This window comes from Equus asinus, chromosome 21 (assembly GCF_041296235.1).
Source record: "Equus asinus isolate D_3611 breed Donkey chromosome 21, EquAss-T2T_v2, whole genome shotgun sequence".
In the NCBI taxonomy this organism is placed as follows: domain Eukaryota; kingdom Metazoa; phylum Chordata; class Mammalia; order Perissodactyla; family Equidae; genus Equus; species Equus asinus.
Window position 1 is genome coordinate 51,907,433 of NC_091810.1, and position 24,614 is coordinate 51,932,046.

At 43.9% G+C, this 24,614-nt stretch overlaps 1 protein-coding gene across 2 annotated transcripts in view; it reads left to right on the forward strand.

Annotated features, from left to right (window-relative positions):
• The window catches only part of LRRC2 (leucine rich repeat containing 2), a 34,988-nt gene that overhangs the window by 4,642 nt on the left and 5,732 nt on the right, over positions 1-24,614 (forward strand). For both annotated transcript variants that reach the window (XM_014852406.3, XM_070492245.1), the window contains exons 2-7: positions 6,853-6,996; positions 9,700-9,907; positions 14,322-14,478; positions 16,400-16,536; positions 19,990-20,135; positions 21,540-21,692. In XM_014852406.3, the coding sequence (XP_014707892.3) occupies positions 6,872-6,996; positions 9,700-9,907; positions 14,322-14,478; positions 16,400-16,536; positions 19,990-20,135; positions 21,540-21,692 (926 nt within the window). In that variant the 5' untranslated portion in view covers positions 6,853-6,871. The remainder of the gene's footprint in view (positions 1-6,852; positions 6,997-9,699; positions 9,908-14,321; positions 14,479-16,399; positions 16,537-19,989; positions 20,136-21,539; positions 21,693-24,614) is intronic.

The following is a 24,614-nucleotide window of genomic DNA, read 5'->3' on the forward strand; positions in this document are numbered from 1 at the left end:
GATTGTTGACATTTTCCCTTAGGACCTGGAACACGAAGCACTGGAGAGGAAGGAGCCTGAGGACACTCTGGCCAGCGTCCTTTCTGTCGCAGTGAGCGACGTCATCGTTCTCCCCTCTCCTAGTCCCCCTGTTTTCTCCTCTGGGAGATGCTCTGTGGCTGTGGGTAGCACAGCCACATCTAGAGGCTGTTCTCATGATTCTGCCATTACCATGCAAAGCCAGATCTCCAGCAGGGAGCTGGAATCAGCTGTCACCTTGGAACCAGGGACCTTTGCTGTCAAATTCAGGGAGGACCCAGACTGAAGCTCTGCATTCTCAGGGGGCCTCAGGAGAGGCTACTCAGTGTAGAGTTTTCTCTAAGAGGCTATTGCTTTATTTGTACTGAGGGTCTCTAGACTGGATCTTGTAGAGGTGAAATTTTCTCTTTTCTTCTTCGGTGTAGTATACACGTGATATTTCTATAGTTCTGCAGAAAGTTAATGCTTAGGAAATTACATTTTATATATTTGCCTGAAAGACCGTGTTGACCGGAGTTTGTCATACAAAGTAGAGATTAGCTTTGTAAATTTGCCAAGGGACCTTCTCTCCCCCAAGCTGCTAAGTGACTGGCGCCTGTGTCTGTCCCTGACATCTGCCTCCTCTCTGCTCCTCAATGTGACTTTGTTCCTGGATGGAGGGTCTCCTACCTGTCTGGAATGACTTGTGGGCTCTTGTTGTAGAACCACTTTCCGATCTCAGTGCCCTCCAGTGGGGGCTGCTATCTTCTGAGTTAAGGTCGAATCTGTCCAGTTGTCTAGGGAAGCCGGCCCTCAGCCCTGTCCTGCACAGGATGCCAGCAGCTGGGCTGGACCTGGCATTTAGGAGCTGGTATTTCTTAGCTTCCCAGAATCTCTGGATGTTACGTGTAGACCTCCAGCAAACGTAGTCATCACTTAGGGTTCTTAGAGTCACCGGTTTTTATTACACACATTTGCAAACAGAAAATCTTATGGGCAAGACCCTGATTTAAATCCTGGCACATTCAAAACCCCCTTAACTGAAGAATAGAAACTCTTTCTCTGCTTTGCAAAACACAGGGGAAATGGTGAACGTGATTAGATGACAGACAGGATATACTCTTTCCCACCAAAATACTGAGACTAAGATTGATTTCCCACTATTTAAAAATAGAACACAAAGGCCTCAGAAGAGACTATTCCTCTAAGACGGGAACTTGAATTACGTTTCTCCACATCGATGCGTAGAAATTAACGAGCAAGGATTTTTTAACGCAGGGGCAGTCAGTGAACAGATCTGGTTACTTCTCAAGGATTTACTGGCCTAGGAAGATGTAAGAAACTCAAGAACAGAATCTGAGCCCTGACTGGTTGATCCAGAGCGCACACCCTGCACAGTGAGCGGTTCTCGCTGTAATTATTCTCGGCTGACTGGGCGGTCTACACTGCTCAAACATACTTCACTTTACTTTGGCTTTTTGGCTTGCCTTTGCGTGTAGACTTGGATTATGTGCAGAGATTTCCTCAAAGAAACTAGGCTGCCTGATTTTTCCTTTTTAAAATATTTTTCTCCATCACTGGCTATGGACCTAAATCTCTTGTTTTCAGGATGAAAGCAAAAGCTCAAGAATCTTGCCATTCCTTTCTGGAGGCTTTATGTCAAAAGCCACAGCCTTGAGACCTTTGCAGCTTAGGTGCTCCCGAGCTGCAGATAACAGAGTAAGGAAAATGGTAAAAGAAAAACTGAACATAGAGATTTCCGGTTCTGGGTAAGATGGGGTAGGCCCACTCCACCCCGCCTCTTACACTAGATGGGCTGGCAAACTTGCACAGGACACACGGAGCAGCAATATGAAGCCTCTGAAAAGTAAGCAATTGTGAGAGAAGAAGGGAAGGACACCTGAATTCAAAGCACCACAGAACCTGTGCTGTGTTGCGCATTTTTTCCCTCCAGTATTTCCCAGCCTGGACTCAAGGCAGCCCGAAACCCAGAACTGGGCACCAGGGCACCTAGTTTTGCTCCAGGAGTGAAATAGGGACTCCTAATGCTCAGAGACTGGGGGTACATCCTGTTTTTCTTTTTCTTTTCTCCATCGTCTTGGGCCTCAGCCCCCAGCAGATTCTGCAGTAGTAGCGGAGGCGGGGGTGGGAGAAGGCTGGTGGCGGAGCTCCTCAGTCACCCAGACCTTCGAGACGGGGATCCTTCCTTCTGATCAGAGGAGCTGTGGTCCCCAGGGGGTGGGGAAAACTCTCATTGCTTTTTTCCTCTCATAGTCTTGCTGCTGCTTGGCCCTGACGCTGGTGCAGTTGGAGGAAGTGCACGGCTCAGCAGGGTAACTAAAGCCCCAGCTCTCTGGCCAGAGGAGTGAAAAAGGGAGCCCCAGGAATCAGGAGAGAACCAGGGCAATCACGGAGAGGGAGGGGCTTGGGAGAAGAGCCCATAAGGTTGTTTATGAACTTCTGGGCTCATGCCTGAGCTGCATACGCATGGATCCAACCCAAACCAGCATGCCAATGTCTGTTAGAACTGAACACCAAGATAGACCATCATCCCCGTCCCAGATGGCCGCTGAGTGGTACCTATGGGACAGCTGAGCAGCACTGCTAAGATAGAAGACTGATCTGACAGGGGAACCACAACCCACAGAAGACAGGTTGGAATGTGAGGTCTAAACCAATTGATCACCTACTGTGTCAGTTATCAACTTCCTGCCTCTCAGCTCTGTATGCACCCTTCAGTGTATAAACTCTATGATGGACGATGGAACTCCTCTAAAGTATTCATCCTTTAAAGTGAACACCACATTAAACTTTCTCACCAGAGGGTACTGGGAGGACAGTGTAGTAGGAAGAGGTTTCCTGCCTTTTCCAGTGTGGGTAGGGGATCAGCAGTGTGGGACATCTCTTGGAGCCTGCCCCAGCCACAGACCTAGAATGGAGTCCTCTTGCAACCTGACAGCTTTGGCTGGCAATAACCTTTCTGCAGCTCTCTTGACCTAGAAAACAGAGCCTCGTGTAGCCCGTGTGCTCTGAAGGCCTCCTGCCCATGCTAGTACTTGGACTCTCTCTGAGAGCCTCCACGGGGCCTGCACATGGCCGCCCATGTACACAGCAAGCTGCTGTCTGCAAGTCCCTGTGTGGTCCACACTCTGAAGGCCTCCTGCCTGTGCTGGCACCTGGACTCCCACTGCATGCCCGTGCCATCAGCTGTTGATCAGCTGGTCTTCCACCTGCACTCTAGCAGGCGGCCTGTTAGTTGTCCAGCAAGCTGGACCAGCCTGACCAAACCAGAGGACGTCTCTGCTATCTGGTGGGCCGGGCTGAACTTCTAAAATGCAGTCCAAATCCCTTCCAAGTTTGTCCTTTCTTGGGTGTTCTCCCTCTGCCCTGGGGTATGAATGGAAAGAAAGCATCAGCAAAGAAATAGAAGATACAAAGAACTAAATGGAGATTTTAGAAATAAAATAGACAATAATTGACATAAAATACTCATTGGATAAGCTCACAAACTTAATGGAGGTGACATAGGGAAGAGTTAGGAAACTTGAAGATAGATTACTGGATATCATCGACCTGAAAAAAAGAGAGGGAAAAATATTTACCAAAAATGAACAGAGCCTCAAGAATCTATGGAACAATCCCGGAAGACCTAATATTGTGATATCAGAGCCCCAGAAGGACAGGAGAAAGAGTACAGTGCAGAAAAAAATAGTTGAAGAAATGATGGTTGAAAACTCCTAGATTAGGTGAGAGATATAAACCTACTGATTAGAGAAGCTAAGCAAAACTGAAGCAGGATAAACCCAAAGAAATCTATGCCCAGACACATCATAATTGAACTAGGGAAACCAAAGACAAAGACAAAATCTGGAAACTAGCAAGAGAAAAATGATGTATCACCTACAGGAGAATTATCACTCAAATGACTGTCGATTGCTCATCAGAAACCCCAGAGGCCAGAAGAAACCGACACAGTATTTTTAAAGTGCTGAAAGCAAAGAATTGTCAACTCAGAATTCTACGTCCAGCAAAAATAATCTTCAGGAATGAAGGTGAGAAAAAGACAGCTTCAGATGACGGAAAACCGAATTTGTCAGCAGACCTCCTCTAAAACAGGTGTTAAAGGAAGTTTTTTAGACAGAAGGGAAATGATACCAGAGGAAAAGTGGGGACAACAGGAATGAAGAAAAACAACAGAAATGGTACATATCAGGGTAGATATAATGAGCTAGGCTTCTCCTCTTGCATTCTTTTTGTGTTGTTTTTTTTTTGGTGAGGAAGATTCACCCTGAGCTAACATCCACTGCGAATCTTCCTTCTTTTGTATATGAGCCACCACCACAGCCTGGCCACTGACAGATGAGTAGTGTGGGTCCACGCCTGGGAAACAAACTGGGCCGCCGAAGTGAAACACACCTAATTTAACCAGTAGGCCGCTGGGGCTGGCCCTCCTCTTGCATTCTTTACATAAGTTTGATGATTGGAAGCCAAAAATTTAACATTGACTGATACAATACATAGGACAACTACAACATAAAAGTGACATCATAAAGGTGACCATTATGGTAGTAAGGTTTCTACATGTCATTTGAAGCAGTCAAATATTGTTTCTAAGTACACCATGAGAAGTTAATCTTGCATCTTATACTCCCTAGGGCAACCATGAAAAAGCAAAGACTACACAAAGAAACAGTGTCAAAACACAATAGAGAAAGTAAAATGGAATGCTAAAAAATGTTTAGATAACACAAAAGAAGGCAGCAAAGTGTAAAAGAGGAAAACAAAAGAGGGAATAAACCAAAAAACGGATAATAAAATGGTAGGCCTAAATCTAAGCATATCAGTAATTAAACTAAATGTAAATTACTTAAACACACCAATTAAAAGACAAGGATTGTCAGAATGGATTAAATAAATGATCCAACAAGATTCTGTCTATAAAATCTCACATCAAATATAATCGAATATTTAGGTTAAAAGTAAGAGGATGGAATCAAGAAAGTGAAAATACAACGGACAAAATGGGAGAAGATTTTTGCAAATCGTATATCTGGTAAAGGACCTGTACGTAGAATATGTAAAGAACTACTACAACTCAACAATAAAAAGACAAATAGCCCAATTAAAGAATGGGCAAAGGATCTGAATAGGTGTTTCTCCTGAGAAGGTATACAAATGACCAATAAGCACATGAAAAGATGCTCAACATCTTTAGTCATCAGGAAAATGCAAATCAAAAACACAAGGAGATACCACTTCACACCCACTGGGAGAGCTATAATAAAAAAGGCAGCTAATAACAAGGTTGAGAGGATGTGGAGAAACTGGAACCTTCATATACTGCTGGTGGGAATGTAAAATGATGCAGCTGCCTTGGAAAACAGTCTGGCGGTTCCTGAAAACGTTTAACAGAGTTATCACGTGACCCTCCAATTTCACTCCTATGTATTTACCCAAGAGAATTGAAAACATGTGTTCCACCCAGAAATTTGCACCATTTGCACCTTTGTCAAAAATCTCCTTTAGGTAAAAGAGTTTTAAGGGAGACAAAAGACAGTTCCAGACATCAGAAATTAAAGAAAAGAGGGGAATAAATTGGGGTCAGCATCTTCAGCTCTTCACACTAAAATTATGGCCCTCAAATGTTCAGCTACACAAACATGAGCCAGTTCTCCCACTCATATCGGCAAACCATTATGGAGAGCACGCACTGAGTCAGAAGATTAAATATTTGGTTTTGGAGAGCACGCACTTGAGTCGCAAGATTAAATATTTGGTTTCGTATCCCCGCGGACTGCTATTTAGAAGTGTCTGGAATTGGAGCAGAGGATATTCAAGAGCCCTACTGTTTGTCGACACTCTGTGTGTTTGTGCAAATCAGGAAATGGATTTAGCCAGATTTCGATGCTGTAGGTAGGGGAATTTAAAACAATATCTAGAAAGTTATTTTAGTTAGATAAGAGAGGGAAGTCTGGCTTGGTGGAATGAACACTGAAACACACTTTTATGCCCTGATAATTTTTTTTTGTCGGTGAGCAAATCACTTAAAACATGCAGTAAAGATGAGGTGGGAAAATAAAAAGAGAGAAAGCTCATTGAGCGGCCTGAGAGTGATGCAATCTGGATGCAAATCTTTTATTCACTTTTCATTCATTCATTCACTCATTTATTCATTCAACAAATATTTATGGAGGGCTTATTATGTGCCGGGCACTGAGCTAGGTCTCACTGGAATGCGATGGCCAAGATGTACCCGAGTCTGGCTTTCCTTGCACTTAAGAGAGATCAGCAGCTTGTGAGGGTTCATGTTACATGGAAACCTCACAGGACTTGTGCCCAGTCTGTGGTCTGTCCTGGGGGGAAAGTGCTCAGCAGGGCTTGGTGCAATGTTTGGTTTTGATACTAAATTGTGGCTAGTGTGTTTCCTCAGATAAGCTGGTGTGTGTGTGTGTGTGTGTGAGTGTGTGTGTGTGAGTTCTGAGTAGTTCATCAAGCTTACCCTTGATTCTGTTGCAACCTGCTGGGAAGATGAGATGCTAGTAAATTCAATAGAATGTGGAACCAAGAGGCTTGAGGAATGCCCGGGGGGCCTTGGGAACCCACGGTTCAGCCACCAGGTAGGGAGACAAATGTGATGTTCTGGAGGAGATGACCCCAGGTTGAGTGTTGAACTTTCGCTTACACAGAGTACTATCAGACCTTAACAACATGAGCAAACTGCCATCCCAGAGGTAACAAGGCATTTCGTCATTACTTAAGACAATGGATTCATTCATACTTCATTTTAAAGTTCACGGTAAAACTATTTTCTTCTGTGTGTGTGTGAAGCTGACATATATATATTTTTTTAAATAGGTAATTTCATGCTCCCAAAATGGGACATAAAGTGGTCGTATTCGACATTTCTGTCGTCAGAGCCTTATGGGAAACTCGTGTCAAGAAGCACAAAGCTTGGCAGAAGAAGGAGGCAGAAAGGCTCGAGAAAAGTGCACTGGAAAAGTATGTGGTTTCTGTACTTGCCTTGTAGCTTCTTTAGAGGACAGGGACTCGGCAGGGCCCGCTGTATTGTGAAGGGACTCGTTTCTTCTGGGATTTCTCATTGTCGGTGACGCTTACTCATAGGACTTCAGAACCTTCACACTGTTGCCCAGAATGAACATTTGATTCCAATAACAGTAACACCCGTAACTATAAGAACCCACATATATAGCAGGCACTGTGCTAGGCATGGGGAAGACAGCGAAGACACATTAAATTCCTCTACAGTAAATTCTGTAGAAGACTGCTTAGCTGGCCTCACTAGGCTGTGTGATGCCCTCCACACCCGTGTGAGCCCTGTGACAGCTGCTCTCTGTCGTGCACTTCAGCCCTCACTTCTTGAGCGAATGCTAGATAGGATTCATTGTGTTGATGCCATTTTTACTTGGATTAAAATGATGTAATTTGACTATGGTCACGTAAACTCATGATGTATGAGTAAAAGAGAGTTATCATGTATGTGAAAGCTAAGTTGAGTGCTTTGGAAAAACTGCATTTATGATAAACATGAACCACACAACTGAATCAGCACCGTAGACGACTGATAAAAGTATGACAAGCTAGAAAGGTCGCACGTTCAGGTGGGCTTGAATGTCTGTAATTTGTATTCCCTGGGAAGAAACCTAAAGTGGAACTCTGGGACGATGCATTATGGGTGTGGATTATATGAGAAAGGTGGAATGGGATTCTGATTGGTAGATCTATTTTTGAACAAAGTCCATGACCCTACACCAAGTTGGCAAATGGTGATATATTTCTGCCTTTTAAATTAGAAACAAAATGTGTAAGGTGCGAATGTCTCTTTATTCTTGGTTCTCCACTTTTATGAACTATTTGGACCGAACAAATACCTATTCTGATCATGCTTGATAATTAAGCTGCTACTGTCAGCATCACAGAGTTCCAGTTGGTTATCATGATCCTCAATTTGAAGACAAGGAAGTTGGGATCTAAGTAACTAGCCCAAGTTGACACAGCTGGTAAGTGGAGGATTTGACCAAGCCCTTTCCCCTATGTAATGCTGTAATCATAGAGAGTCAGAATGTCTTTTCACTTGCCACTAATCTGAGACTGTCCAATATGATGTGGATCTTGAATTTAATAACTGGAACCCTCAGGCTGGGCTACACCCGCAGTGGTGGGTCTGAGTGATCTGCGCTAGCACGAATTACACAAGGTCCCAGGGCTCCATAAACCCAACGTGCCTCTCAGCCCTGCTCCAGCTTCCTCCCCGCTCCTAGGATCTGGGGTTACTCTAAGGTAGGACAACTTGCTGAATGGGGAGCCAAGCTGTGGCTGAGGTGATTCCCTGAGGCTTCTTGGATGGGGAGCTACCCGCAGAGAGCTGGGGTCCACAGATTGTTCCCTCAGCTGGTTTGGGGTGGTATTTGCCTCTTGAACTCGGCCTTTCATTGCAGTGGGAAACTGCTTTGTGTCCAGGTTCACACATCTCACGTACGTGTGTACATGAGATTAGGCTTGGTGCCAGGGGACTTTCGCTAGATCTGATCTTATCCTAGGACAGAAACTTCTTGGGGCTTCGTTAGGCTTTTCTAGTTCAAGATAAGAGAAACAGCCATCAGATTGGCCGGGCAGGTAAGGAGAAAGTCGGGGGTGTGGGAGGAGGAACGTGCGTGTTCAAGCAAGAAGCCTATTCCAGGACCTGCAAAAATGAATGTAGTAAATTTATCTTTTTTGCAGGTATTTTTGAGGTTGCACAATCTGATTAATACTGTGATTATTAGCACTATTTGAAGGTTAACCTTTAGTTTCTCAAGATGTTTCCTGTGGGGAAATTAATATGTTGAAAAACTGATGAATGCCTTACCATAAAAAAGCAATTTATCTGGTTAACTTAAATGACTAAAACAGGCAAAACCCTCTAGCTCGCTCTGTTATCTCACCGCATGGCATTTCATTTTGTAATTTTGCATTTGTCCCATGAAGTACATACCACAGCCTAAAAACTGTAAATGGAGATAAAATACAGACTCCCACCCTCCCTGAATGAAACCCCGTCATTTAGGAGAAGAACTAGAAGAGCCATCATTAGGCTGTACGCGGGGAGTTTCTCATTAGGGGAGGCTATTTGCCGTCTAGGCTAGGATTGTGGGTTCATTTCCTAAGGAAAGGGTATTTTATTTGCATACTTATTAATAACAGGTTCACCTACAGGAGTGAAATTTCCCAAGGTGGCTGATGGATGACATTCTAAAGTCAGATATTTTATAAACTGGGGCTGTCTATATATTTCTATCCAAATGCTCTTGAAAGATCAGCAAATTCCTGTAGCCTTGTATTTTTTAAAAACCTGAGTTGGCACCACATAATATCAAAGGAAATTGTAATTAATCGCATGCATAGGTAATTTTGGTAGAAATTTTAGCCAGGAATTCCATCTAACTCACTTCCTCTAATTGTTTAGTCAAAGCTGCTAATAATTCACAACTCTGAGGGTTTCAGATGCCCCCTACATTCCCCAGGCAGAGGAAACAAGAAAGGAGGGGTTGGCCGGAAAGTGGAGAGCAGGGCTCCTGTCTCCTGCAGCAGGGAAATCGCCGGTAATGACGACTGCGCCTGCGCCCCGGGTGGCCAGGCCCCTTCTGTAGGCAGTTGACGGCGATTCCCCAGGAGAGTAACTTCGGCCTCTGGTGCCCGGTTTAGGATAAAGGAGGAGTGGAACTTCGTGGCCGAGTGCAGGAGGAAAGGCATCCCCCAGGCCGCATACTGCAAGAATGGCTTCGTGGACACCAGCGTGAGGCTCCTGGAAAAGATCGAAAGGAACTCCCTCACGAGGCGGAGTTCACTTTCCAAGGAGAGAGACAAACGGAGCAGCCCGTTTGTGTTTGAACTTTCCGGGGAGCACTGGAAGGTGAGTCGATGTGTTTTGGCATCTAAAGCAGATGGATGCTCAGTGCAGCGCGCAGCTCACGTCCGCCTTGGCCAATGAGCGCTCTTGCCTTTAGAGAGCTTTTCCGTGGATGCGGAGGAGCCGATCGCCTGCTCTGAACCGGGCGCTCGCGTCCCTTCCTCAGTGAGAGTGTAGTCCTGGAAAGAGCGGTGAGATCCGCTTGGATCCCTTCGAGGCTGGGATGGGCTGGGACTCCCGCGGCTCTCCCCCGGATGGCACAGCCTTTAAATGCTTAATTCTGCTACCTTCCCAGACATTTAAAATAACTCTGCCTTTTGTTTTTTAATGAACTGAGCCTTTCACTTATCCAACATTTCCTCTGTGGGTGGTGACTTCTGACTTGTCACAGTGTGTAGAGCAGCAAAGGAATTTCAGCAGACCCTTTTGCCATATTTCCTCTGAGATTCTAAGGTCAGGACAAGGATGTGCCCTCATTTTTTCCTCTGGTGTGGACCGGCGCTTTCTGCTCCCCCTCCCCGCAACCTGCTGCTTTCTTGGCGAGGCATCTCCAGGGCTGGGCTACCATCTGACGTTTTCTGGCTGAAGCGGGACCTGGGATGCCATGGGCAAATGAACCTGGGCTACAGTCCGTGTCAGTGGGACGAGGTTCTCTGTGACCTGCTTCCGTCTCTTTTTATCCCGCTATTTTGTGGCTGAAAGGACTCTGGACTGGGAGACTAAATATTTGGGGTCATCCTGGGGCTGTGCTTGATTGGCCATGTGTCCTGAGGCAGTTTACTGACTTTTAAATGTTTTATCTTCTTGTCAGTACAGTGGTGCTAATGCTTGCCCTGACCCCCTCTGAGGGCGTTATGAGGATTAAATGAACGGATATTCTGTGAGCCAACTTGTTAGCTACACTGCCCTCTATACTGGGAGAGATGGTTGCTGTAAAAGCTCTTTGGTGTTCTTTCTCCTGCATCCCTATCATTGAGATCTGTGGGTACACGGGACACTGCCTCTTCTGGGGCAGGAAGGAGGGCTTGCCTGGATTTCTAGTTAAAGACAGCTGGTAGATCATTCTCACGTGGCATCATCAAACATGATCCTGGCTGAGCACGTACCCTATAAGGTCACCCAGCCCACCTGGAGAACCTGAATGGAGTTCTCTCGGCACCGGATACCTTTTGAAAATCTTCTTAAAGAGCATTTAGTGAGTGCCTGGTGTGGGTTATGACTCAGCAGGCTCTGGGAGACCCCGTAGTGGACTGTGTGACACCGTCTGCATTACTCGCAGCCTTTTTGTCCTACTCCTTCGGTTGCCTTAAACGGTACCCTTCCCTGATTGGAACCCCTCAAGGGAGGACTCTGGGACCCAGGCCTTCGTTAGTGTGAATTTCAGTTGCTGATTTCTTCCCCCAGAGAGATCTATATTTCAGCCTTACCTCTGATGAAGGAGTGAGAAGCTGCATTAAGGGATTTTCACCATCTTAGACTTCTCCTTGGCCGCCATGGAGCTCTGGCCTCTAACATCACACCAGGCAGTGTGCCCGGCTCTGCAAGGGGTCACTACGCGGTGGATGGGGCTGTGGAGCTTCTGGGGCCTTAGGGACAGGGTGGGAGAGCTCCGATGGGACCCTTTAGGGCTGGCTGCGGGGCCATGCTCTGCGACTGGGTGTGCCTGATTGGGGTGGGGGGCTGATCGTTCCTGCTGTCAGCCGAAAGCCCTTGGGCGCTGGACTCTGCTCTTTCAGAGAGATTTCCTCAATTTTATTTGCCAACTCTTCAATAGAATTTTTCATATCTACTATCAAGTTTTTAATGTCCAAGAGTTAACTGTTTTGTGAGTGAAGGATTCCTGTGATGTGGCTTTATTTTTCTACTTTTATAGATATCTCTTAATTTTACCTTTAAACATTTTGTCTGGTTTTTATTTCATGGGGTAATGGCTTTTGTTGCCTGTCTTGGGATCCATAGCATTTTCGGGGAAGTTTTCTTCTTTCAGAGTCTCTTTTCCTTGTAGGGTGTTTGTCTTTATCTGGCACGTTGGGGCTCTCTGGGAGGTCTGCAGATGCTGGGCTTCCTGAGCACTGGTGGGCTTCAGTTTTTGAGGGTCTTGCTATAGAGCCACCATTTCACTGGCACACATACCCCAGGGAGGGCACTTTTCTGACTTATCTGGAGCTGGTGAGAGCCCTCGGGGGAGGGTCCTCTCCTTCCTGCAGGCAGGGACCACTGGCCTGGCAGCCAGTGCTTCAGGAAGAGAGGAGGGCGAGGGGTGGGGAGTCTCAGCATTCATCATTCATCCTCTGGTGGCTGCCTGCCCTGCCCTAGATGTGCCTGAGGCTCCCCATCCAGGGACAATGTTTAACCTCTCCGCTGGGTAAGCCTCGGTCTCATACAGGGGCAGTTGCTCTGTGACGCGGATGGGGGTCAGGGATCTGGTTCTTAGACTTTGACCCTGCCCTCCTTCTTTTAGCCCTGTGCTCAGCTCCCACCTCCAGACATGCCTGGCTCTTTCGTTACCGTTACCGGAGCCTGGAGGGGGAGGCGGGACATCCGGTGAGAAGCTCAGCCTGTGTCTCAGTTGTTCCCGCTGTTGCTGCTCTAAGATCCCTTTACTGTCATCTTTAATGGAATTCTGGAGAGGAGCAGAAGTATTTGTGTATGTTTAATCTGCCGTTTTCACCCTACTCCTTTTATTTTTATTTAACACAATATCTTAAGAGTTTTCTCATGTTATGAAAAATGATTAGGAATGTAATTCTAGAAGGTATAATAATCTTTCACGGGTGCCATTATTGAATGAGCAAAATGAGAGGAGTTATTCATGAGGCACTCAGTAAATGGATGCCTCAATAAGGAGGGTGTTGGTGTAAGCCTGGCGTCGGCTCCCTGGTGATGCAGCTCTTCATTTTGCATCCGCTGCAGGAGGAACTGGCTGCTCTGGCACGGGCTGCATTCAGATCAGGTCTGATCTAAGCATCAGACCCTGTGCTTAGAACGCCCCAGGCTTGGTTTAATGTTCTGCTGTCGCCATCTTGAACTTCTTTTTTTTTTCTCCCCGAAGCCCTGGTACATAGTTGTATATCCTAGTGCAAGTCATTCTAGTTCCTCTATGTCAGACGCTACCACAGCGTGGCTTGATGAGCAGTGTGTAGGTCTGCGCTCAGGATCTGAAGCGGCAAACCCCTGGCCACTGACGTGGAGCGTGCTAACTTAACCACTTGGCCACAGGGCTGGCCCTTTGAAATTCTTAATAATTTTTAGCAAGGGGACTGCATTTTCATTTTGCACTAGTTCCTGAAACAGGGTATTGGGCCCTTACCCTAAGTGACTCATTGAAATGTCTTTGGGTTTCAGTTTTCCTCTTTCAAATGGGTCTTAATACTGCCCACTCTGCCTGTCTTATGGTACTGTGACGTGAAATCATATATAGAGTGAAAGTGTGTTTTGTGAGTTAAAAGCTTAACCCACATATCCGATAGCAATGATCATAAAGCACATTACACGTACCAAGTACCAAGCAAGAGGGTCACGGTGCACTTTCTGATGGCTGCCCTACCCGCCTACCTCCCTGGTGGAGTGCCCCCCCTCCCCTCTGCGCTCCTGCCGCACCTGGCTGACTGTGCCCTGTGCTTGGCTTCAGTGAGGTCAGGGACATGTGCGCCGTCCTCATCTTTGTTCCATCCCTTCAGGACTGAGGACACCTCGTTTGTAGTCGGGGTTCGGTAAACACTTGGGGAACTGGATTTCCTCAATAGCCTCCCTAAGGTCCCCCTGAAGCCTTTGAGCATTTCTCAACACCTTTACAGTTTTATCCCAAGGCACTTGAGCCAGGGGCGGCTTCCGATATCCCGCGTTGCTGTCCGTCACACAGGGATATGGTGCGCCTGGAAAACAGCGGTGCCTGGGCTGGAATTCAGTCTCCTCGCTATTTCTGGTGCTCTTTCCCTGTTATAAACTCATAAAAACATTGAGAAACTTGGCAAAGCAAGTATTAGATGTTTATCAAGTATTTTAAAAAGTAACTACAGAGGAAGGGAAATGCAGCACAGATTTTAAAATCAATGCCTGGACAGATTTTATTTTTAGAAGATGTGAAATTGGTATGTTGTAAATAAATATGTGTCCTGGTATGAGTATGAGCCTGGTTGTCTGTTCACTAGGCATTTGATTTTAATAACCTGGTGAATTCATGGCAGTGTTGAAATTGAGCTAATCTGCTTTTGTGAAATTATTGACAGCGGCAGCGTCTTTGCTTTCTTTTTGAAGTGGCTGTAGAGCTGGCGTTAAGCCTTAACACACTCACGCACGCTCTCTCACTTCTTGCTTTTTAAATAAATGCGTTGTTTAATCTAACTTTGTGCACACTGCTGCTTAGCTCTGACATTTTGAGGACTAGTTCTGATGGACATAATTCGTTCTGTTCTAGGAGTTCCCAGATGAGTTGAAGGAGCAGACGCACCTCAAAGAATGGCACATAAACAATACCCTGATTCAAATCATTCCTACATATATTGAGCTGTTCCAAGCAATGAGAATTCTGGATCTGCCCCAAAACCAAATCTCCCGTCTTCCAGTTGAAATTGGTACGTTACTTAGCAGGAGTCTTCAGGCCTCTCGTCTGGTGGGCAGCCAGCTGGTGGGCAGGTGGCGCTGCTCCGTCTGGCCCCGGAAGTAGATGGGCAGGGCTGTTTTGTCTGTCCCCAGAGCTGCTTGTTCACAGTGTCCACTGTGGGCGGTGATGCCACGGCCTCATCTGCATAACTCAGTGCATACAGACGTTTGCCAATTGCTCAGAAACTGCAAGTCTCATGAGCGGGCAGTGCTGTGTTTAAGAACCTTTTGTTTTATTTCTTTTAGTTTTAGAGGTACAAACATGCAATGATATGTTCATTGCAAACATAAAATGCAATATATTGTTCCCACATATTAGTCCATTGATTAGTTTAGCTTATTATGTCATTTTGATCAAAATTTTATACTTTTCAGCCATCTTGTTGTTCAGTTGCATCATCTTAAAATGAAGACCACCGTGATCATCACTGCTTCTCTTTCACTCGAGGTGTGAGGGGCAGAGGTCTGGGGGCTGCGTGGAGCTCCATTCTTACAATACATTCTCCCCCGTCCTCCCCAGGAGAGAAACAGTCTTTCCTTAATTTATATTGACCCCCTATCCATCCTGCTACTTTGACTACAATATTGACTATAGGCTTGCAGTGTATACCAGGTGGGTGAGTTAGAGGGGCCACTGATTTCAACAGCGTTACCATCATCTTCCAACAAGCAGTCAGACCAACAAAATTGACTCAGAAATAACGCTACCTCCAATATACTGTCTTTGTATATTTCCCTTTCTCGTTTGTAAAGTGGCAAGAAATTTGTATTTTGAGTGCCTGTTCTGCAAAAGTAAACAATGATTTTGGTTTTCTAATTTAAAAATTAGGTTAAGAATGTTAAATTATTCAGTGTCTTAGAACATGCGTGACACGATTTCTGGAATATTAAATATATTCTCCCTTCTGCCAGTTTCCAGTTGGAACTGATTATGTATTAATTCAGTCAAGACAGAATTGGGATGCAGTGTTTCTCCATCAATCCAATTATGGCCTGTGATTCTTAGTGTCTTTACTTCCTGCCTGTGAAATGGACTTTTGTTTTTAAAGCATATTCTTTAGGAAGCATGATATGTCATAATTAAATCAATGCCAACATGAAGCCAAAGATAAATGAATTAAGTGTGGTCTAGAAACAGTCTTCTTGTTTGAATCATTTACCGCATACATAAAGCTTTGTGCATATTTTCGTCCCTAGTTCACTTCTCATTAGAGCCCGCCAGTAGACCACAGCTGGTCACTGTGCTTTCTAGGAACTATTCTAGTCTTCAAAGCCATTGTGTGTTATTTCATTCATCATGTGAATTTCAAAGGGTTTGCACTTTGTGGGTGCTGGGGCCTGACCCAAAGTACATGGAGGACAAATCCCCCGCACCCACCTCGTCTGTAGTTTGGTGAAGGGTTAAAGAGTTAAAGAGTGAGCAAAAAATGCTCTGATCAAGGACCAAAATGCTCAGGATAAACCATGAGCAGACATTTAATAAAGAGTGCTTTAAAAACAAATGCGGGGGCCAGCCCCGGTGGCGCAGCGGTTAAGTTCACATGTTCTACTTCAGTGGCCCGTGGTTTGCCAGTTCAGATCCCGGGTGTGGACATGGCACTGCTTGGCAAGCCATGCCATGCTGTGGTAGGGGTCCCACATATAAAGTAGAGGAAGATGGGCATGGATGTTAGCTCAGGGCCAGTCTTCCTCAGCAAAAAGAGGAAGATTGGCGGCAGATGTTAGCTCAGGGCTAATCTTCCTCAAAAAAAACCCCCAAAAACAAATGCAAAATGATGTTTAATGCCTTCCTTGTCATCATTTATACAAAGGTTTTTCATCTTTTTTTGTTTTTTGTTCTTAAAAGACCTCAAAGGATCTACACCATGGATATTAATTTTTTTCTGCTGACAGGTCGTTTGAAGAACCTAAAAGAACTCAATGTGAGTTTCAACCGTCTGAAGAGCATTCCTCTAGAACTGGGAGACTGTGAAAAGCTAGAGAAACTGGATTGTTCTGGAAATCTAGAATTAACAGAGCTCCCCTTTGAAGTAAGAGAGTAAACATTTTGCACTATGATTTATTTTTATTTGGTTTATCACGTGGACTGGCCTCTAATACGGGGAAGAAGTTTTAAAAGATGAAATCCATCTTTATTATATCACATTTTCCTGACATTTCAATCACCCTATACCAGATATTACAAGGTCTTTAAAAATGTCTTTACACTGGGCCAGGACCTGATTTAAATTCAGAAATGCTATCAAAGGAAAATTAGGCAAAAAAAAAATCCTATTTTCACAAAAGATATTTAATTTAATGCCTCTTTAAAGTGATTCCTGTTGTCTATAATGCAAATCCTGATTTATTTATCCACAGTGATGAAATAAATTGGAAACTGTAGGAAATAACGTGGATAAAATTTTTAAAAATTTTTATGTACTCGTGACAAAATTTGTGGATAACTAAAGTAGTTCTATAGATAGGGTTTAAGATGTCCATTAATTTAAAAACATTCGTTAGTTTCTTTTGGTCTGTATTCATTGGAGACATGATTTTAAATAGTTTTTATTGCCAAATAAAACTCAATAGCTTCTTGTGCTGAAGAGAGAGAAGGATCTCACAGTCCTGCCGATAGTGAATAGGCTGAAAATTGTGTTGCTGGTGAGGTCCAGACAAGGCCGGGGCCACTGATTATAGTCCTAGAAGGGTGTTATTCTCCTTTCCTGAAAACTTCTGGGTGAGGAAGTGGCTGCTTCTCCTATTAGCACCCAGCTCACCCCAGGAAATGCCCGGCAGTGGTCCTGATGAGGGTGCACAGCCAGGGGTCATGATTCCCTGCACAAGTCTGCTCTCTCCCCAGACTTCCCCAGGTTAGAAAATGACTCAGTCTTCTCTTAGATGTCCAGGCTGGAAGCAAGCCAGCTCATCTCTGACCTCTCTTGCTCCCACGCCCCATCTCCACTGGGTGAGTCAGCCCTGTTGGGCATGCCCTTCAGAACACGTCCTGTATCTGACCACTGCCCAACCCCTTTCCACCACCACCCTAGCCTAAGCCCGTGTTGTCTGTCCTCTGGACTGGGACAATAGCTTCTTAGGCTAGTCTCTCTGTCCCTGCTACTTTTTCCCCCTTTATTGAGACAATTTACATACCATAAAGTTCACCCATTATAAATGTACAATTCACCGTAATTCACTTGTAGGACATTTCCATCACTCTCCTAAATTCTGTCTTGCCTGTTTGCAGTTAATCCCCACGAGTGGCCATGCTAGGCAGCATAGACAACCATGAATCTGGTGTTTTTTCCCGGCAAACAGCAATTTACTGCTGATTCCCCTGACCTACGTTGACATCTGTGGGATGACATGTGCTCTGGACATAGACTGTAGGCTCTTTGCTTTGAAGGGGATTCAGTAAATGCACAGTGTTTGTTAGAACCCCGCAGGTGGCTCTGTTTGTTACAGTCGTTCACTGACTCTTCCCATTTATAACTTCACTAATTCAATCCCAAATGGTTCTCCATGGTCATAAATTTCAACCACCTGTTCAGACTATGGCTTATTCAAGATAAATAAAAACTATGTGGCTGAGGACACATTGCGTGGTCATCTTAAAGGGAGTATCATCTGTGAGGGTGTCTTAGCCTTATGTGCCCAACTTGTATTTATGTAAAGGAAGCACACAGTACCCCTGGTTCCAGTCCCTACAGACCCAGGAAAGCCCTGCTTTGCCTGAATGCCATACCTAAGTGCTGGCAACTTTTAAAAAATTTTGATTAAGAAACCCCATAACATCAAATTTACCATCTTAACAGTTTTTAAGTGTATAGTTCAGTAGGATTAAGTATATTAACATTGTTGTACCTGTTGTCATGAGAGTATTTCTTACACAAATAATTGATAAAATCCTGATTTAAAATTCAAATAAAGAGCCGGTAAAATGAATGATCTATAGAAATTAAGGGAGGGAACACCAGGAATTCTGAGACAAAGGTAAAGACCATGAAACTTCCATGGAAATGGATGTTCTGTTTACTCCAACTCAATGTCAGATCTTTATCTGGACACCATTGGAATTTTCAGACAAATATAGTTACTTTTCAGAAGAGTTTATGAATGTTTTCTTTGCCTTTGATGAAAGTAGCTGGTGGGAAGTCACTTTTATATCCAAGTAATTCCTCTCTTTGCTAGTTTAATGCCACTCTCATTTTCCTTATTCTAATTTTCATAAAAGTCTTATTTCCTTTAAATATCCTAAAATTATTTTACAGTCTAAAAAATGCCCTTTCTACATTTATTGTAAAAAGAAGAAAGAAGAGAGACTGATGATAATCAGTCTTGATTTTTCTGCTGATCTGGTAACCCTGGCAACACAGGGTTTGGGCTTTAGACTGAATTGGGGGCACCCAAAACATCTCTCTTGACTGCTTATTCACCATCACATTTCTGTCTTCACATTCGTTTATGTAAATTCAAAACAAGAGCAGAATCAGAAAATGCCCATTCAATCGGATGAATTTGACTTGTGTTTCACTAAAGCACATTTGGCAATATGGAATTGGGTATTATATTAAGGTAAATAGAGCCATTAGACTACTATTTCTTTTTTCTCTCTGTTTCAGTAATACCTCCCGTTGGTCCAATGGACTTCTTACTGCATGACAGTTTTGAAAATGTTTTGAGAAGCAACCCAAATTTTACTTATAGAATCTCAAAATAAGTCACTAAAAAGTAGCTCCTTCTATATTTCATAGTCACTACCAAACTTAGATTACCAAATCTATACATGAGGCACATTTCCTACTTTCTTCAATTTTCACAGATTTGCATTTGAAATAAAAAAGTATTACCCTACGTATTTCAGTTACCATGTTAAAAACAAAAATTCTGGGTATAAGACATAAACAGTAGAGGTTTCTGACCATTTGCAACGTCACTTTACCAATTCAAATGTGAGTCTCCTTTAGATTTGCCAAAAGTCATGAAGGCGGTCTTCCCCAAGTCCTTCTGCTCTCTAAGGCTTGCGCTTTCTCTCGTCTGTGACTTTGCACACGCTGTTCCTCACCTGGAGTTTCCTTCCCTATCTTTCCACCTGTCGAGGAACCTCAGGACCCAGTTCAAATCCCTATTCTCTGTGAAATCTTTCCTGACCCCGACCCTCACCCTACCATGATGTTGGACAGGTTAGTCCTTTGTTTCTCTGTGTCACCCAACATTGCAAGTTGAAAACTTCTTCACATTAGTTCTTACCACCTATAATTGCACTGCTTGTTTATGAACGTATGAACTCCTCAAGGGCAGCCAGTGTGCTATTTATCTTAGCACTCCCAGTATGTAGCACAGTGAATGACACATCATAGGTGCTCCAACATAATACTATATTGATCTGTTTTACACATATTCATAGAAATGCCTTTGGGAAGAGACAACAATCTAAAAATTATTAGTCAAACTTAATTCCCACTCTTAAAAAGTAATTAGCATATTTTGTTATTCCTTTCTAGTTAAGTAATTTGAAGCAAGTTACATTCGTAGATATCTCAGCAAACAAGTTTTCCAGCGTCCCGATCTGTGTCCTGCGGATGTCTAATTTGCAGTGGCTGGACATCAGCAACAATAACCTGAATGACCTGCCACAAGATATAGACAGGTAGCTACTTGCATTCTGAAGGTGAGGTATATGAATCAGTTACTAACATCTTAAACACTGTTAACGTTTTAAACATACATAACACGTGTACGTTCTCTGAAATCAACTAATTTTCTGGAGAATTAGTTTGGTCTTATAGAATAAGACAATTCCCAGTGTGCATCACACCTAGGTATGTGTGTATATCTGCATTTGAACACATCTTCCTTGTCTCGGTGAACTTTAATTAACTTCAGTCCTCAATAGAATGGCACCATTAACTTCCCTTTACTCCACAGCAGTAGAAAAGTAAATTTATTACGTATAGAATAGAAACGTATCACTCTATGTTTAGGATGTCAGTGAGGATAATTGTTACTAGTTTCATTTATTGATTTATTATACGTAATCTTTCAAACAAAATTGATATGCTTAGTAAGATTTTCAAATTATATCCTTGTAGCTATTTCATGTTTAAAAAATAACTGTTACACTGAATCATGTAAGATTCATTCATTCATTCCGGCAATATTATTAGGCTTCTGTATGGCAAGCCCAGGGAGTAGGCAGGGTTTAAAGTGGTGAATGAAACAAAATCTCTGGCCTCCTGGAGTCCACAATCTTCTTTATAAAATACTGTAAGTGAGCTGTCATGACACAGAAGCCAAGAATGGCTCCGCCTTGAATGCTGTCTCATGTGACCTTTCTTTACTTCTGGTACATATGATGTGTACTACGCTTTCTAGGTTTATGAGACTACGTGGGAATTATTTGACTTTGAAACACGAGGGGAACTTTGTGCCATATTTGTGGGATCAGTCAAGATTTTGCAGATGAATGAAAGAAAAAACTAGAGGGGGGAATACTGAATTAGAACAAAATAGAAAACAAAGTAAAACATTTGGAGAATATTTTGCTCATTTCCTTTTCACTCTGCAAGTTTCTTCCTCTTTTAAAGTTAGAAAATACAATGAGAGAAGAATAACTGTGCTTTCAAGATATACAAAAGGGAATATGTTGCCAAAATTTCTTTATTCTCACTCTGACTCTGGTATAGTTTCTTGCCCACGCCCCCTTAACCACTGGGAACGCGGGAGACCCTCAGCGTGAGGGGTACATTGATTCTTTAGGCCCCATCATGGCCTGCGGTATGTCGTGCAATTTGCTTATCCTGCTGCTGTATCTATGTCTTCAATTGGCTATTAAGTCAGTAAAAACTAAAAAAAAACACTCAAAATCCAAATTATGTCACCTGGCATGACTTTATTTATTTAAACTTTAAAGTCAGTTTATTCTCCTAAGGGTCACATATAAAACAATTAAACTAAGTAGGGCTTTCCTGCTAGAATTTATTTGTAATTCACTTTGGTTTCCTTAACTGTGAAGCTAAGTCCTTGTGTTCTAATTCCTTCTATGTCTTCTTAGGCTAGAAGAACTGCAGACCTTTCTCTTGTATAGGAACAAGCTGACCTATCTTCCCTATGCCTTGCTTAACCTAAAGAAGCTCACCTTGATGGTCGTCAGCGGGGACCATTTGGTGGAGCTCCCAACTGCCCTTTGTGAGTCACCCACTTTAAAGTGAGTAGCCCAGAGTTCCTAGTAGAGACACATTCAGACGCAAGGTAAGGAACGAGGAGCATCCGGAGCCTGGGCACCTGTCTCAGGAACGGAGTAGATGGTTCTCATACTCTGAGAACTTGGTCCCAGTTCACAGAAATTCTGATGCCTTTCTACAGGAATTTGAAGTTTTTGGGCAATGGCATCGATAGAGAGAACTCAGAGGATTTCTGGACAAATGCTCCCTGCTGGTTGAAGGCACAGCAGGGCATATGCCCAGGGCTCCCTGGTCCGTCACTCAGCACTCATGTCGCCATTGACCTGGATGGGTCAGTGGCTCTTGAATCCTCCCTGGTTGCCCCACCCTTCTTTGGATTTCCTTAAAAGAGCCTGCAAACCACCCCATGCTAAGAAAAACCATTCACGCAAATGTGATACAAGTAGACTCCAATTTGGGGTGAGAATTGAACAGTCTTTCTGACCTTGGAAGTGACCTTGAAAAGCCCACCTCCACCCTTCCCAGAAGCTGACTCCAGGGCACATTCCCTTGGCTCCCTGTTAGTGAGTCCTGCCAGAATTTGGGCCTTTGGGGTTCCCCTATCACCTCCACCCTGAGACCATTCTGGCCCATCCCCACCTGCTTGAGGCCTTCCCAGGAAGCTCCCCCGAGGCCGCTGCGGTGAGAGCCACTTCCTCACTGTGTCCAGTGACCCGTCTGCCTCGAACACCGGCTGCTTGTTAAAACCACCACTTGAGGGACTATTTCCCTGGGACTCCCAGATCTCAGTGGCCAGTGCTCACTATCCGCAGAAATCTTCCTTATCTTCTGGTCCCTGCAGTAGGATGCATAGCAAACAGAAACAAAGAGGTGAACTATTGCAACGAGAGAGACTAAGTTTATTCCTATATAAGCACAAGATTAACAAGGGTGTAAGACATCTTCTCCCACTCCCCGCTCCCCTCCTCCCACTGGAATGGGCCTTCCACTGGCCCTGGCTGTCTTAGGAATGCTGTCTGGGTAAGAAGACCCACTGGTGAGAGGGGTAGCAAGGCCCAACCTAACAGCCCCTTCCCCATTCGGGCAACCGAGAGCAGGTGCAGCAGACTCACATCCGAGGGCAGGAGGGGAACCTCTGGGCAGGGGAACTGTCACCTCTGTGCAGGTAACTAAAGTCATTAAAATAATTGTAGGACTTGGAAATCTAAGAGAATCAGATAGAAGCCCTTTGAATTAATAATAGCTCAATAAAAAGACTAGAAATACATTTGCATTAAAAATTCAATAGCTTACTGATTTCTTAGAAATAACCTATAGAAAAATAATACAAGTAATGATGGCAGTAATAGTAATAACCAAAGATACAAAGTATCTAGGAAAAACACTAGAAAAAATAGCTCTTTTATATGAAGGGAACTAAGAAGTGTTCCTAAAGGATATCAAAGATGTCTTGAATGTTTGGAAAGACATACTGTGTCTTCTGGATGAAAAGACTGTAAAGACGTGATTTCTTCCAAAAATTATACTAAGTGTCATGTTGTTCCAATCAAAACTCCAGTAGGATTTCTTCTTTGGAAATTGAAAAACTGATTTGGAAGTATATCTGAAGGTAAAAAGCCCAGAGCAGCAAGGATGATTTTGGAAAGCAAGAGTAATGTGGCAGAATTTGCCTTAGTGGTAATTACAATGTGTTTAAAAAGTGTAATGATCAAAACAATGTGGTTCTGGGCAATGATTTGTAGGTAAATTATTAGAAAACAACAGGTAGTCCTGAAATCAACCCTAATACATGATACAGGGATTTTCATAAACCAGTGGCGAGTATGAATGACTTAATACACCATTGAGGAAACTGGCGAGTTAGAGAAAGATGAAATAAGGAAGCTTTATAGCATATAGCCATACATATGCTATAGCCTATATTTAGCATACAGAAAGACATCTAGATTAAGCCATAGTTTAAATATAAAAGGGAAACTATAGAATAAGAAATGCCATGTTAATGATAGCATTACCATTTGGACTACATATTTAACACCTATCCTTCTTGAGATCTCATTAAAATGAGGGGAAAAACCACACATAAAAACCCCAATAATGGAAAAAGCACAGGAAGACCTTCACAGAATGAGAGACCTCAGCACGTTTATGGGAGACGTAGAGCAGATAGAACAGTGATGATGGGTGAAAATAGGATGAAATAGGCTGAAGCTTAGAAAACAAACCAAGAAACGAGCCCATGTGCCCTGGAGAACTCTGCAGAAGCTTGGTGGTCAGAAATTCCAGGTACAGGGAGATGCAGATAGGCATGGTGCTAAAAACAAAAGGAAAAAAAGGAAAACTTCGCCTCAACAGGCCATCTCCTGCCCAGTCTCCTCCTTGATTCCATGGGGCAGACCACTCAGCACCAGCAGTCCAGCGCCCTGACCAAAAGCTGAGGTTTCCTTAGGGTGGCCCTGGGGAAAAAGCCCCTGGAGTCCTGTGCTTGGAGAGTGCCAGGGGACTGGCTAGCTCGCTGTCTGAGTGGTCACCCACAGAGAGGTGGCCCTGGGCAAACACTGCCGGCACGTGCAGGTGCCCAGCGAACATGTTGTTGCCTCATTCTCACGTATGAAGTCATCACCAAGCCTTGCCAGATAATTGTCACAGAAATATACGTACCATGGATTGATTTTCAATTTTAGAATCAAATTGCAGGCAAGATAGAAAAGGTAAATATGGTTACAGATCAGAATGCAGAGGGTGTTGATATTAACAGTGTGAAAGTGAAAGTGCATGATGTCTGTGCTGTGCTTTGAAATGCAGCAAAAATTAAGATGGCCTGAGGGGTGGGTAGATGGATGGTATGTGATAAAGTAAGTGTGGGCAAAGGTTGAATGTGGAACCAAGATGGTGGGGACAGGGGTGTTCACTGTAAGATTTTTTCGACTTTTCTGAATGTTTGA